At 42.3% G+C, this 15433-nt stretch overlaps 1 protein-coding gene across 3 annotated transcripts in view; it reads left to right on the top strand.

The window, feature by feature from the left end:
- The first annotated feature begins 3188 nt into the window (after positions 1–3188).
- Positions 3189–15433, top strand: part of MINA (MYC induced nuclear antigen) — a 14064-nt gene continuing 1819 nt past the window's right edge. For 2 of the 3 annotated variants that reach the window (XM_010297175.1, XM_010297176.1), the window contains exons 1-7: positions 3189–3621; positions 4980–5099; positions 6298–6426; positions 9335–9438; positions 12965–13067; positions 13735–13900; positions 14410–14498. In XM_010297175.1, the coding sequence (XP_010295477.1) occupies positions 3190–3621; positions 4980–5099; positions 6298–6426; positions 9335–9438; positions 12965–13067; positions 13735–13900; positions 14410–14498 (1143 nt within the window). In that variant the 5' untranslated portion in view covers position 3189. Of the gene's footprint in view, positions 3622–4979; positions 5100–6297; positions 6427–9334; positions 9439–12964; positions 13072–13466; positions 13476–13734; positions 13901–14409; positions 14499–15433 lie in introns of all 3 variants that reach the window. The other variant, XM_010297177.1, reaches the window with a different exon arrangement.

Here is a 15433-nt window from a genome sequence, read left to right as displayed (position 1 = left end):
TCGCTGTGGCCATCTTTCTTCCCCCCTTGCTTCTGAGGGAGTTGGGTCTCCCTGCACTTGCTGGGCCAGGCTGGAGGCCTGGACTTGTAGACGGGTACATCTGGTGCATGTGCTCAAAAATACTGATGTGAAATAGAACTGTTTCTGTCTGAAGCAGTAACAGGTCCATTCTGTTGCTGTGTTTTTTTTGTCTAACCCTGCCAAGAAGGACTTGGGGGTACTGGTGGATGAAAAGCTGGACATGAGCCGGCAGTGTGTGCTTGTAGTCCATAAGGCCAGCTGTATCCTGGGCTCCATCCAAAGCTGCATGGCCAGCAGGTCGAAGGAGGGGATTCTGCCCCTCTGCTCTGCTCTGGTGAGACCCCACCTGGAGTGCTGCATCCAGCTCTGGAGCCTTCAGCACAGGAAAGACATTGTTGCCTGTTGGAGCAGGCCCAGAGGAGGGCCACAAAAATGCTCAGAGGGCTGGAACACCTCTCCTGTGAGGACAGGCTGAGAGAGTTGGGGTTGTTCAGCCTAGAAGAGAAGGCTCTGGGGAGACCTTATTGTGGCCTTCCACTACTTCAAGGGGGCTTGTTAGAAAGATAGAGAGAGACGCTTTACCAGGGCCTGTAGTGACAGGACAGGACAAGGGGTGATGGTTTAAACTGAAAGAGGGTAGGTTTAGATTAGGTACAAGGAAGAATTTTTTTCTGATGAGGTGGTGAGACACTAGAAGAGGTTACCTTGAGAAGTCATGGATGTCCCATCATTGATAGTATTCAAGGTCAGGCTGGATGGGGCTTTGAGCAACCTGATCTAGTGGAAGATGTTCCTGCCCATGGCAGGGGGTTGGAACTAGATGATCTTTAAAGATCCTTTCCAATCCAGACCGTTCTGTGGTTCTGCAGTTGTAATAACTAACAAAACAACACAACAGCTCATTGTGTATCAAGTGCATTCTGTGAATAGTACATGTCTAAATTTAACTTTGTTAAATACAATTTGAGTGAGCTGAGAGGTTGATATGATGGATTTAGGTCTGAGATTCAGAACTGGAAATGCAGGCTTGGTTGCATTTGTGTTGCTGGCATTCGGGGATGTCAGTTGTAGATCTCTGTGCCAGCAGCATCTTCAGGTGTTGATAGCAGTTGGGGACTAATTTTCAGTCCTTTTTTTAAGCGCTCCCTTGCCTCATAGAGAACTGTAGCTTGCTGCAGCTGGGAATGTCCGTCCTCTCAGGAAGGTGGTGATATGGACTCCCACCTGTGGGACTTAGGTGACTGTAGGTTACTGTTGAGGTGCAGGCTATTACGGGAACTGCTGACAAAACACTATGCCCAGGAGTTGGTGGAGCAGCAAGGGTGTCCTGCGTACTGCTGCACAGGAGAACTTAGCACCACGTGCAAATACCAGAACTGGAGTTTTAAGTTTCATGAGAAGGGATTTGTGTAAGTAAAAGCATCAATAAAAGAGCATTTACTTTTGGGAGTAAACTGTCATTTTTACTTACAAATGAAAGCATCAACATGCTCTAACTCCTCATGTGTTGGCTTCATAAACTTGCTCAGACATGCCCAGAGTCAGTTCGAGTTGGCCAGCCCAGACCTATCAGGCAAGCTGGGGTGCTACAGGGCTTGGTGCTAGGCCGATTGGTCAGGATACGTAACTCAGCTTCTCAGACAGGCTTTTACTGCTGCCTGGTGTTCTGGGCTGCTCTGGGGGATGAAATGCTGGTGCAGACATAAGGTTAATGCAAGGATGTCTGCACATACTATGGTGTTGAACCTACCGTTACTTGATTTTTGCCTTAACTTTCCTGAGAACTTGGCAGATAAACCCTTTGTGAATTAACTTTTTTATTTTTACATAATGATACATGAACATACTATCTACCTGGAAAAACAAAGTAAATGACTTTCAACTTTAAAATTAAATGTCTGCACTTTGATGAAAGAGTTCTTTTTATTCTACATAAACCACAAAGTTTGAGAGCTCTGCAGAGAGGAAAGCAGAACCTAATAATGTTAGTTTTTAGTGTAATTGTGTAGCATCAACTGAAAGGCCTAACAATATTTCCTCTCTTCTGTAAACTTAGTTTTGCTAAACCTGGCCATTCAAGATACAGTATGGAGACCCTGACAGAGGCCGAGACATGGGCCACAAAATTTAGCATAAAATGGTTCCCAGGGCCTGAGACCTCAAGCAGGTGCCCTCACTTCATGTGTCTAAAACCTGCTCCACCTACAGGGGAGTCTGCTCTGGCTTTTTCTTTCTTTGGAAGCTGCCATAACCCTCCTGCCAATTGAGTTGTCCTCACGCACTGAAGCTGGTTACATACTCCTTTTTCCCTCGCAGTGATCTACTCTTTCACTTGGCCTCCCTCTTTCCATACCCCATTTCCGTGTGTTTTCTGTTCACTGTGTTCTTGCATAGCCCTCAGTGCATGGTATTGGACTGCTGTCCTTGTCCCCTCACTGCAGTAGCTGCCTTCTCTGTAGGTCCTGCTTTAGTCTGGTAACTGTACAGCTATGTAGGCACTGGGTTAATGATCTGTAAGCCAGCTTGAAAGGAAAGCGTTCCTTAACGCACACCACTCCACCTCCTGTGTTTAACTGGTTGGATTCTGCACTTGAAATGCCATACGTCCTCCACCATTGTGCTCGGGCTGGAAAGTCCTTGGGAAGTCTTCATTGTGCTTTTTTCCCCACTGTGCATTTCAAGGAAGTGTAATAGGGTACAAGTTTATGATCCTGTCCCTCTCTCCATCTCCTTTGCATGTTGCCATTAAATCTCTTAAAGCTGAGTTAATTTTTTAATAATTTGCAGGTCTTTCTACAGAAGACCCGTCTACCACAGGTTCTTTGTGTGGGTGGATTCCTGCATTTGTAACAATCTTTTGTGTGGCCATTGGGTTTCATTGTGTGTTGTCTAGTATAAACTCAGCTGTGGGATTTGAGCTTCTATGCGCAACAGCTCCCACTAGAGCCCTTTGGAGTTTGCTGAGGTTTGAGAGAGGATTAGAGGCCTTCTGTGGGCTTTCCTTTTTCTGCTGCTTGGGGCAAATAGTGAGCATCTGGAAGCAGAGCTGGTTCCAGTGTACTCTCATATCCTACTGGAGAAGGCAAGTGGAGCTGCCCTGGGACCATGAGCTTTTGACATTGTGTTACTGGTTAACTGTGCTGGTTTTCTCTCCTCTTGAACAGGAACATGCCCAAGAAAGGAGGGAAGCATGCTGAAATGGGGAAAGAGATGCAGGCACAATGTAAACGAGCAAAGGTGGAAGCAGCTTGTTCTGTGTCAGTCATGAGTTTTGAGAGCCCAGACAGCCTCTTTGGAAGCTTGATCTCTCCCATCAAACAAGAGATGTTTTTCAGGGAGTATTGGGAGCAAAAGCCGCTGCTCATTCAGAGAAATGATCCTCTGCTGGCTGCTTACTACCAGTCCCTGTTCCAGTTGTCAGATTTGAAGGAACTGTGCAGCCAGGGTCTATACTATGGGCGAGATATAAATATCTGCAGATGTGTGAATGGAAAAAAGAAAGTCTTAAATAAAGAAGGCAAAGTGAATTACATGCAGCTGAAAAAGGATTTTGACCAGAAAAAGGCAACAATACAGTTTCATCAGCCCCAGAGATTCAAGGTTGGATCATTTAATTGAATATAATTAATGCATGGTTTATAATGTGGTATACTTTGCTTGAGTCATACTAGACATAGCTTCATCTCTATCCCCAGTAAATCCAGGGGAAGTAGCTGACACCGATGACCTGCTGGAATCTATATCGGAACTGTATTAATTAAAACATGGTTTATAATTTTGCAGTGCCCATTGTGTTTCAATGCTCTGCAGTAAGAACAAAATCTGAGTCATGCTATAATATTAAGAATTCCTTTTAAAAAATTTGCTTTGTCACATAGAAGTTTAAAAAAACTAAATGCACAAGACTGATCATCTGTGTCTGCTTAAAGTACCCCTTCTGCTCCACTGTCCCCATGTGCAAATAGGGGCTTTTGTACCGCTTTCCTTTAACTGAGGGCAAGGTGTGAAACCATGTAAAATATTTCCAGGGCACTCCACGGTTCTTGTCAATGGATTGGCTTTGAATTGCATCACAGAAGTGGTGCACCACATTTTAGCGGAGTGTCCTCCCTCTTTTGTTTGTTTTGATGCTTTTGCAGTCATCATGTATTGAGAATGAGGCAGTGGTGTCCGCACAGTTGTGTAAAGGACTCGGATGCTTAAAGGTACTTGGATTTAGGTTGTCCTTTTTTTGTCTTATGATGCCAACACAATTTAATTGTGAAGTGGTCTGTAAGGACCCAAATACGCAACTGAGCCCCTGGTATAGTGTCGCTGGCTGATCTCAGTTCGAGCGTACCTGTAAATGGCCAGTGGCAGGGGCATCTGCAGGTGGAGTTGAAATGTTGCATGGCTTATGCTGAATTCTAGAGTTTGAGCTGTACCTATATAAATTCTGGTTGAAGTTGCACTTGTGCAGCACTTCTAGTTGGCATCTTCTGATATGAGAGTCATCCCTTAGATGTGGACGAATAAAGTTTGTTCTTGAATATACCCAAACACTTGAAGTCACTGGAGAAAGGTCTTTAACTTTTGTATGCTCTCTTTGATGCTAGCCCATATAATGCAAGTCCTGCATGTGTTTATTGTCTTAAGATGTTTTGCTGTTCATGGGATGATGGGTGGTTCATTTTCCTCTGTCTAGCCTTGTTTGTCTCTTTTCGCAACCTAAAAATGGCACAGGGAAGAGAACAGAGATCAATGCTATGTTGGGGCACCAGACTTACTGGCTTACTGATGACCTTCATGGCAGATCTCCTTTGCATACAGAGGATCTGCCTTCCCAGCCTTTGTCTCCCTGTTGGGGATATGATCATTCACTAGAAAAACCTCCCAAGCAATGGGGAGGCTGTGGGGCTGGGCAGCAGCCTGGCTCGGCTGAGCTCTTCAGTAGTAACAGCATCATTTCTTTTTTAAAGGAGGAGCTGTGGAAGATTCAGGAGAAGCTGGAGTGCTACTTTGGGTCTCTGGTTGGGTCGAATGTTTACATTACTCCCCAGGGGTCGCAGGGCCTTCCGCCTCACTACGATGATGTTGAGGTAGGACAGTGCAACCTCGTCTGTGAAGGTGTGCATGGGCTTTTGCTAGTGACAGTGGATATCTGTATGTGCACTTTTCCCCCCCTCTCATAAAATAACTTTAGAAAAATGTTTTTTCACTGAAGTCTTATGGTAATTGGTTGCAAGTGTTTCTTTACAGTAGTTTTCTTCCTGTATAATTTCACTGAAAAGGTACTGAGGTATCTGACAGTAATATCATGTAAAGTGTGCTTTCCAGACCTGGTATTTTCATTAGATGAAAAGAATTTTTTTCCCATCTGCAGAAGCTTTCTAGCACCATTTTTTCATTTTCACTTCATTCAGATACATTCTAGAAATTCTTTTTCCTTTATGAAGCACTTGTGCTTTCTTCAGCTGGACAGTGAAAGCAGACTGGTTGTGCTGGTGCCTGTTCATTGGTCCTGTTGTTTTTGTGAAGTTCCTGGTACAACGGAATCCTGTGGTCCAAATGCATTTTAAATTAGCTTCTAAAAGAAATATTCAAATAGACACTGCATTTAAAAGAAAATCTTGAAGTTGGGCTGTCCCACTTAAACCAAAACAAAAAAATCCCCAACACTCACATGTCTTTTTTGCTTTTTATTTTTTTCATTCCCATTAAATACATGTGGAATTTAATTTTCCTTATGCTTGTTGTTCAGCAGTCCCAGAATGTGCATGTTCTGGTGTGTGTCATCAACAACCAGCTTACAACATCCCCTCAACATTTCTGATGCTTCGTTTGTCAGTGAATGGTGATAAGACCTGTCTCACCTGGTATTTTGAATATCTATGTGGCAGACATTACTTTTGAGTTAGTTGTCTGGCACCTTTTTTAAGTGACTGGAGAGAAATGGGGATTTCCAAATGCTTACCTTAGGATAAAACAGATCACAGTTCACAACTCTTCTGTTGTCTGTAGATAGAGCCTAAAGAAATAGTTCAAATGTAAATTCCTGCATTGTAAATGTCTAAAAATTAATGTGAGAGGAATCCTATTTGCTATGCTGTGGAGTAACTGAGAGCAATCTGTTTCTTGTTGTCAGAAAAGCAACCTGTGTCGATTCTTTTTGCTTTCTGTCCCTCATTTCTGGCATGGTTCCACAGACTTTCCAAGTAAGACGAAGACTTAAAATTTCTGATTAGTTGGATGTGTGAGGGGCAGCAACACATCCGTTGGATTTATGGTCTTTTGCAGGTGTTTATCCTTCAGCTAGAAGGTGAGAAACATTGGCGACTCTATAAACCAACGGTGCATTTAGCTCGGGAATATAATGTTGAATCAGAAGATAGGATTGGGAATCCCACACATGAATTCATACTAAAGGTATTGTAATTTAATTGCTTTACCTTGTCTGGGCTGTGGTTGCCAGAAAAGTAGTCATGTTTAAAGTGGTCTGTTTCTTGAAGACAGTGTTCTGAATGCTCGTGGTTGTGAAATTGAGGGGAGAGTTGGTGAACAAAACACTGAGCACAAGTAATTTGGGTGATAGTTGTCTAACCTGTCCTTTTTCAAAGGTTTCTTTGCTTTAGTATTTAAATAATGGACCAAGAAACCAGTTATTTCGGGAAATTCTCCAATATTCTCTAATTTGGGCACCCTGAATCTGGGGTCATGTTTGTTGTGTGCAGAAAGACCATTGGGTTTATATATGGTTATGAAACACTTTTATTCTTTTACATGCTGTCTATGATCAGTCAGGCTAAACTTTTTATGCACTAAGACTTACTGCTTTGCTGAAGGTTGTCACTATCCTGCTGAATTAGATATAAATATTGTCCTTGGCCAATAAACAAAAGCATGAACTAAACCCCATGTTGACTTGCTGTATTGGTTTTTTTTCTTTCTCCAAACCTGAAAATTAAGAGTTTAGCTGTTTTTTTTTTTTTGTTATTTGGAATAAAAAAGAGCATTTCATGAAGATTAATGAATGCAGCTCCTTTGACAGCAGGACATCTGGTGCTTGTCCTGCTCTGTTTTATGTGCTTGTGCTTTCAAAGCACGTTACTTACCCAACAGGCAGTGGGAAGCCTCAGTAGTTTCTCTACCTTGCGTCCTCTTACAGGGCTTCTCTTTGCAAGGTCTCTGCTCGCCCTGGTGTTCAGACCTGCCTTTGGCTACAGGTAGTTTAGGAATCGTATTATACATTGGGTGTGATACTGACCTCACTAAGCTGTGTTCTTAGACAGATGGTAGTACTCAGTTGTCATGATGTATTGGGTGATGCAAAGTCTAGTAAATTACAGTTCTCTTTTTAATTTCTGCAACATTTTGTGCTGGACTTCAATGCCTTTGATTTTTATGGAATAATGATGTATTCCACAAGCCATTTTATCATGTTAGTCGAGTGAAAATACTAGCCTCTGGCCTTGAAAACAGCTTAAAAAATGTTCCAAGATTTTAATGTATTTCTTCAGTTTGCTCTTCACTTCCTGTGACCCATTTCTTCTGGGTGGCCACTGTCAGATTTTTGGTTGTCTGTCTGGAGCTGTCTCTGACAAGGATGCTGTCAGATGACTCTTATTTCCTCCCTAAACATCTTTGTAGAATATTTTCTTTCTCCTTTTTTGCAATTCCGTCTGCCATCATGGGCAGTCTCAAAGAACTGGACCAGTTATTCCCCCCAAAACCTGGTAGCTGACTGAGGGTGAAGTCACGCTCATTTATGTATAAGGTCCCAGGCTGCAGTGTGTCTTTGTGACACTGCAACAGGCTGTGGCCATGGCTGGTTTGTTACTGATGTCAGGCACAGAGCGTATTTGGTAGCTATCTATCTGTCCTTTGTGTCTCATTTCCCATTTAACTTGCTGGTACTTCTCCCTTGTCTTCCCCTCCTTCCTCCAATTCAGAAATAGGGCGGCTGCAAAGTGATCAGATCAGTGTTGTGTCTTTTGGGAAATGCTCTGCCCTGCCCCGATCTGGGTGTTGCCACCTCGAGTCTGTGAAGATTCTAGTTATTTTAATTGCTGAGTGTTGTGCTTGCTGGCACAGCTCATGTGAATGATGTTGATGAAACTACCCCACAGATAAGATGAATAGGAGTCAGACTTCGCGGCGAAGACTGCTTTGATAAATTATGATCCCAGCTTCTTGGTTGTACATATGGGGTGCTACAGCATGAAATAAGTTGTTTTGCAGACTAGTTTGTTATCACTCTGGTAAATGTTCAGGGCTCTTACCCTCCCCAATGCAACCCTCCCTCCAGTTTGTTTTCTTGCTGAGGTTGTGAAACATGGCAAGTATAGAGAATTCAAAATACTCCTAGGTTAGAGTGGTCCCTGTACTGGTAAGTAAGGCAGTTTATTCATGGCTTGCTTCAGAACAAGTAAATCGTACAGAGCTGATCTATGATGCTTTGCAGCATGTTATAAATGGATGAAGAGACTTGGTCTTTCCAAGTCCTCTGAATCCTCATGATCTGAAGACATCTTTCAATTCAGTGAAAAATCGAGTAGTATTCACTTGAATTATATCTGTGATAGCTTGGTAGGCTCTTAGAAGTAGGTGATGTGACCAAATTTAAGGAATGGTAAAATTAAAGTGGAATCAAATGTCATCATTATTGCTTTATGACTTTTCTCTTTGTCAGTGCTAATACAACTATATAGATGTTTATAGGAGAAGCCATAAGTAAACTGTTTTTTCCTTCTTGTAGGCAATTTGATGTGCTTTGCATTGCTCTCTTATCTTGACTTTTCTAATTTAAGTTTTTATCAGTGTGGAGATTTAATTTAGATAGGTGAGAAGAAAGATAGGGAGGAGGAAGGTTGAAAACTTAAGACAACAGTGTTGTAACAGGTTACCATCTTTATAGAATATTTGGTCTTTATTGTGGAATACTGGCCTTTCCCTTTGACATGATCTGACTGGATTCGCATTTCATTGCTCCTCTGCCAGCCTGCTGTATTGTCAGCAGGTTCATCTCAGCTGCTTCTTTGTCCCCTTTATGCAGCTGAGTTGGAGTGTGCATGTTCTATAATGTTAAAAGCTTCTTTTGTGTTTTCAGACAGGCGTATAGTAAATATTGACAGTAAGTTGGAAAGTTTAAGGTATTGGACTTTCCAGCTTAGAGTGCTTTATTTTATGTTATTAAAATGTACAAGCAGAGGATCTCTCCAAAAAATAAGTGTTGTTAGTCCATCTGCTCAGAGAGTATTTTCTCTATTTTGACAACAGTACAGTAAGGTTTGACCAGATACCCTAAATATATCAATTCTCTTTCATTTTCTTGCAGCCAGGTGACTTACTGTACTTCCCAAGAGGGACTATTCACCAAGCTGACACTCCTCTTGGGATCTCCTGTTCTACGCATGTGACCATCAGTACCTACCAAAATAAGTAATTATTCTTTACTTTTAGTATGGCTTTTCTGAAAACGGCTTTCCTCTGCCAGGTGATGTGTGTGAATATGACAGACCTGAAACACGTTTCAAAGAAGTGATGTCCTGTTTCTTAAAAAAAAAATAACCACTTTGTAATGAGTTCTGCTTAGCAATTTTCCATGTTCATTCTATTTAGCCCTTGTGTAGTTTTTGTGAGTGGTACAAGGATAGGGTATATCACTTTCCCTCCAGAGATGTGGTGACATGGAATATATGTCCACAAGGATATATGTACCCTGCTGTTAGTAACTGAATCGAAGTCAATATTTGGGGGTTTTTGTTTTAAAAGTTTTGGGGTCTGGAGGAAGAAGGGGAGCAAGATCCTTATTGTTTGAAGCGGTCTCTTTACAAGGTTTTCATGCAGCAAATTCAATTGCATTTTAATAGGTTATTTTATTATTTACCAGCTATAAGCTTTAATGTGTGGAGGATAATGTTACAAGTGTAAACTCACTGTTGTGTTTAAAAATCTCTCACTGGTGGCTGACGTTACTGTTCATTTCATAACCCAGAGAAAAGAGTCATGAGTTACTCCTTTCATCGTGTTCTCTCCTGCATTTGATAGTCACCCACACCTGTTCTGACAGACTCGCTGCAAATTCTTCCTTCGCAAATGTTTTCTACTCATTTGTGTTTTTCATCTCCTACTCCATGCACGCAAGTCAGATTTCATTTGACACATATCTGATGCTTGTGTCCTCTGAAACATTGTCATCATGCAGGGAAATGCTGCTGCCATCTAATCAGGCTCTCATATTGCTTGGGTTTGGAGTCACTGGCCTGAGTTGGGAATTAGGAAGTATTTGTTAGCCACAAAACAGGGCAGAACGAGTTTGGGCATATTCTAGCTGATTGTAAGATGAATGTCTAACCACCAGCTGTACCATTCTGGAAGCCCAGGATGTCAGTACTGCTGGTAACTCTTAATGTGGCCAGTCCTCCAAGTTGGAGAGAGGCTTAAAATGAAGCCGCTCAAAGGTGTGAGTCTTCATAAAAGTTGGGTTCTGCTGATTTTAATTTACATTCATGTTCCATTCTTTTATTCAGAAGGCAAAAAAAAAAGCAAGCTAGCTATTTTCTGCAAGCATTGACTGCTGTTGCAAAGAGTGTTTGACTTCATTTGTTAATGCAGGAGACAATATTAGTGCTGAGCCACTTTGGCAAGTTTGATGGCACATTCGGGGTGATCAGCAGTGAGTGGTCTCCAAAGAGATGTCCTGCTCCTCCTCCCTTCCCCTGCCTTTTTTGTTCCACCTCTTCCATGAGTTGATCTGGTGCTTCTCTCACTCCTCGTTTAGTGAACAGAACAGACAGAAGAGTGCCACTAGAAGAAGAGGGTGTTTGGCTTGTTGATGGCTGGGCTGGAGTGATGTTTTACAGACCAGTGTGTAGGAGGTCCTCCTGAATGTGCAGGATGGGGTTTTTCCAGCTTGATAGTTTCTTTCTCCATACAGAGTTACTGGTCAAGTAGTGCCAGGGAGGCAAGAATTGGGTTCCTTATAACAGGGTTGCTTGTGTGGAGTCAGTGTAGTTTCTCCATGATGGTGTAAGCCAAATGCCAGTCCAGTGAGTTACTTGAGAAGCGGCGCTGTCGGGAAGTGTGTTCTCTGGATGCTTGTGTAAGAATGAGGAGAGGAACACGGAAAAGCTTGAAGAGTGCTGTTCTTCTAAGGATAAAAAACAGTGGAATCATCATCCCTTAAGGTTACTGGTAATGAAGTGTAAGAGCCTGCCTCTGCACCTGCTTTCAGCAAGCATGGGTAAAATAAGCAACAATCCTGATGCAGGCTGGTATTTTCATTTGTCTTGTAGACCGAAGTGTGGTCTGGAAACATATGCTTGGCAATTTGAAAAGCCGTCCTTGAAAATAGCTGTCCTTATGTTTGCACTTATGTTCTTATGCTTGGAGGATGTTTGGATTCTTTGTGACCACTTTGGAAGCGGCACATGCAGAAGGAGCTGGGAGGGGAGGAATGCTGGTGGAAGTGGCACTTTCAGGGATTTTTAGGCACCAAGACAAAAGGGACTCCACTGTGCGCTGGAGGGTGGTTCCTCTGGGCCAGATCCCAGCAGGCAGAGAAGTGTGTGTGGGTGAATTCACTATAAGCAGGACAGTTCGGAAAGGCAATGAATAGCTGAAGATAGCTGTTGGCAGATGGAGATTTGAGGAAAAAGAAGGGAAGCAGTAAGAAGTAGCAGCAGTAAGAAGTAGAAGCATTAAGAAGTAGAAGATGTCTAATTCTGTTTATTGGCCAGATTCCTTCCCTCCCAGTATAGCAAACAAAAACTCCTCAGCAAGAGCTGTGTATGTTGTTGCCTGAAGGGGTAAAACTTTGCCCAAGAAAAGCTCTTTCCTCTCAGATGCTGCCACCTCTGGAATAAACTGTAGCAGACAGTGGAACGCTTGACTGTATACAATTTTGTTTACAATATAAAAAAAAAAAAAAAAAAAAGGTATGACTTGTTATGGTCTCATTTACTTTTTTTTTTTTTAAAACTAAAGTAGCTTCTAGAGATCAGTGCTGAAAACAGCGAGTGCTAAGGGAGAGCAACAACAGAAGGTGAAGTGTACGTTGGAGGACAGGCCCTGCTCTGCTGCCTGCCCTAGTCATATGGGAGTCTGTTGGCAGCCTTGGATGCTGGGCACTTGGCCTGGTTGTTTGCCCATTAAACCAGCCTCTGAGGATGTGGTAGGGAGAGAGGCCGCACGTGGACAGGACAGCATTTTTTCCGTGAGAGGCACGCCTGTTCCTGATGAGGTTGACTCAAGCTAGGCAAAGAAGGTGCAGGCAGTAGTCCTCCCTCCCCTCCTCGAGTTTATTCTTATAATTGGGGAACAGAAGCACGGAGCACAAAAGCCCCGAAATTTTTTTTTTTTTTTAAGTATGTAGGCTAAGAAAGGGGATTTAGCACAAACAAGACACCTACAAAGTGCCTGTTAGGTATCATTAAAATCCCTGCAGGCATACGTAGGGGTCTTGTTCCTGGGGTCTTGTTCCTTCCTTTTCCCAAGCTAAAAACGGATGCCATGTTGGATTTGATAACCCTGGCTACATATCCTCCTTTAATAGAAGTGTCTCAAAAGCATGCTAAGTGACACAACTCCACACACTTCATTGTGTGCAGTGAGGCCATATGTGCGTAGGGTTGGATAGTAACAGCCCCAGTAGGAATTTCTTCATTCACTGAGGTCAGCTTTAAGCCGAATCCACTGGTAAATGGCAAGCACCTGAATCAGAACAAACTGGACCCTTCTCAAGCCAATTCCTTCCCTCTGTAGGAGCACCACTGACCTGAAGGTAGTGAGGACACAGATACAGTTGAGTGAGCTATTGCACGAGACTACAGAGTAATGATGGAAGGGCCAAAGGCACAAATCAGATTTGGATTTGGAGCACTATATTTTCCTGCCTGGTTAAGATGTCTGGTTTTTTATCTGCAACTATTTTAGTAATTTTTTTTTTTTTCTTCCTGTCCCTCAGCTCTTGGGGAGATTTCTTACTGGATGCAATTCCTGGCCTTGTGTTCGATACAGCGAAAGAAGATGCGGCGATGCGGACAAGCATACCAAGGCAACTGCTTATGGTAAGTAATTGGGACTAAGGGAATAATAGCACATTAAGCTGGAACTTCAGCACTGAGGCAAGCATGTATCTTGTTGATCTGCTCTGAAAGTTCAATGCAATGGCACTATCTTGTCTAGCAGCACAACCACTTCTTTTGACGATGTCAGGGTGACCATTCCAAGGTTTGCTCAATCTGAAGCATTGCCTAGTTCATGGCACTGCCTTTCTTTTGTATCACTGTGTCCTTGTATGCCTTGTTTCCTTCCAAAAGTAATGGTATTTGCTTTGTAGCTGTCAGACGGCATAGTTCCTGTCAAGTCAAGCTTTTGAATCTTGGAACATTAGTGGAGCTGTAAATTGTTCTGTAACCCCTTTATGGTAGTCCAGTTGTGCTGCTGATCCGCTCATCTGCATGCAGAAGGAACAAGTCTCTCTCAACTGCACTTGCAAGTCCTTTGGCATTGCAGGTAGCCTCAGAGTGAGGGCATGTGAACATCAGCTTTGGTGTGTGAACAGCTCGTGGGGAATGTATAAAAGAAACAAAGTTTGTTTTGGGAGTAAATGCTACCCTTTGCAAAGATAAAAAAGAAGCGTCCGGATTTTAACTGCATTACTGCACCTCCTTCTCTTTAGGCTAGTCTGTTTAGCTTGAATTCATGTGAGAGCAACTCTGTGTGAATATTTAGCAGGTGGATATAGCTGACTCGACAAAAAAACTGAGTAGCCTTTTGAGAAGGCTTGCAGACCGTCTGGAAAACACCAGAGAACTAAGATCATCTGACATGAAGAAGGATTTTATTATGAACAGGTTGCCACCTTACTTGGGATGTGACTCTGATCCTTTAACTCCAGGTAAATTTTGAAGTTTCCACCCATTCCCTTGGCTGATGTGATGGTGGATGTGATGGCCTTTTATGAATTTGGTATTTTACGGTAGGCAAAGATGATAGTCTAGCAACAGCTTCATGTTGTGCTAGGCTCTATGTGTGCATTTGCACACCTTAGTTGGTTAATTCCCAATGGCTAGCGGAAGAGATGACACATCTCTCTTGGAGTGAAATAAAGGTTATCCTAGACTGAAATTGGCAGCTTTAATAAACTACTATGTACTGAGAGTGTTTAACTGGTAGAATTTGTCCTTATGCTGTAGCTTGCTATTACAGCTACTTGTAGACTGTAAAGTTTAAAGAATAAAAAAAATCTCCCTCTTCCCCCTCACCTTGAGTTTGAAAATGTGTGGGTGCTGAAACATAGGTTAACAAAAAATCTAGCCACAGGGGAGTGCGTAGTGCACAGAGGGCTCAGTTTGCACTCTTTGTCTGGTTTCCTTCCTTTTCTAATGCAGAATGTCTTTTTCTTAGGTGGGAAATTGCCAAAAATAGATAGCAAAATCAGACTGCAGTTTAGAGATCATGCTATCATTACAGTGGAACCAGATCAAGAAAATGCTGTAAGTATAAGGAAGCCACCCTCTGTATGCATGGGGTGGAAGTGCACGATATGCGAGTTGTTGCAGTGTCGTACTGATCTAAAAGGGTCTTGCAGCTATACTTAGTTGGATCCTGCATCCCGTTAGGTTTGTTAGGAGATCACGGTGGTGTTGTCAAGCAGTAATAATGGCATGTTCTTGCCTTCTGGAGGAGAGTGATGGAACTAAATTTATATTTATTTTTTTAATTCTGCACAGTAGGTACTTTTATCTGATGTTAGATGGGATAGATCATTATTATAGCTGCTAAGGGGCCTCTATAGCACTTGATAATGGATTGTTCTATTTTTTTAAATCTTTGTATTTAAGAGCATGAATAAGTTATAAAAATAGGTTCCTTCAAGAAAGGGAATTCTCTTGGTTGCAGCTGCTGCTGACTGGTTGCATTTATCTTCACCTCTGAGTTATATTTGTACCTAACTGGGTGCTATTGGCACTACTAAGTAAGTTCTACAAAATAGATGGTGGCATCTTGGATTATGTTGTGTTCAGACTACTCATCTATGAAGGTTTATTAGTATGGAATTGATTGCAGAAGTACTTTTTGTTATCTTAATTAACAAAAAAAAAGAACAGCACAGCCTCTCTTGTACGATTTTTTTTTCATGACTAAAATGTTTCCCTCTAGAAAAACATACTATAACTTTCTGATTTTTCTCCTCCATTTTGTTTGTTTCCATATTGCTGTGAGCCTGTGTAGGTTTTGGAAACTTTTTTTTGCAATTTTTTGCTGCCTCGCCTTCTGATGTCCTAAGGTAAACCCTGAATGACAGCACACATGCAAAACTTGTGTCCACAAATTCGGTGTGAGACCTGGCCACAGAGCTCTGAATTGGTTTGAACAGCTTTAACCAAGGAATGATTACAGGCATAAGGTTTTTAAGAGACAGATCAGT

The sequence above is a fragment of the Phaethon lepturus genome, unplaced genomic scaffold (genome assembly GCF_000687285.1).
Source record: "Phaethon lepturus isolate BGI_N335 unplaced genomic scaffold, ASM68728v1 scaffold9811, whole genome shotgun sequence".
NCBI lineage: Eukaryota > Metazoa > Chordata > Aves > Phaethontiformes > Phaethontidae > Phaethon > Phaethon lepturus.
The sequence above is the reverse complement of the archived record's forward strand: the minus strand, read 5'-3'. Positions and strand labels throughout refer to the sequence as shown.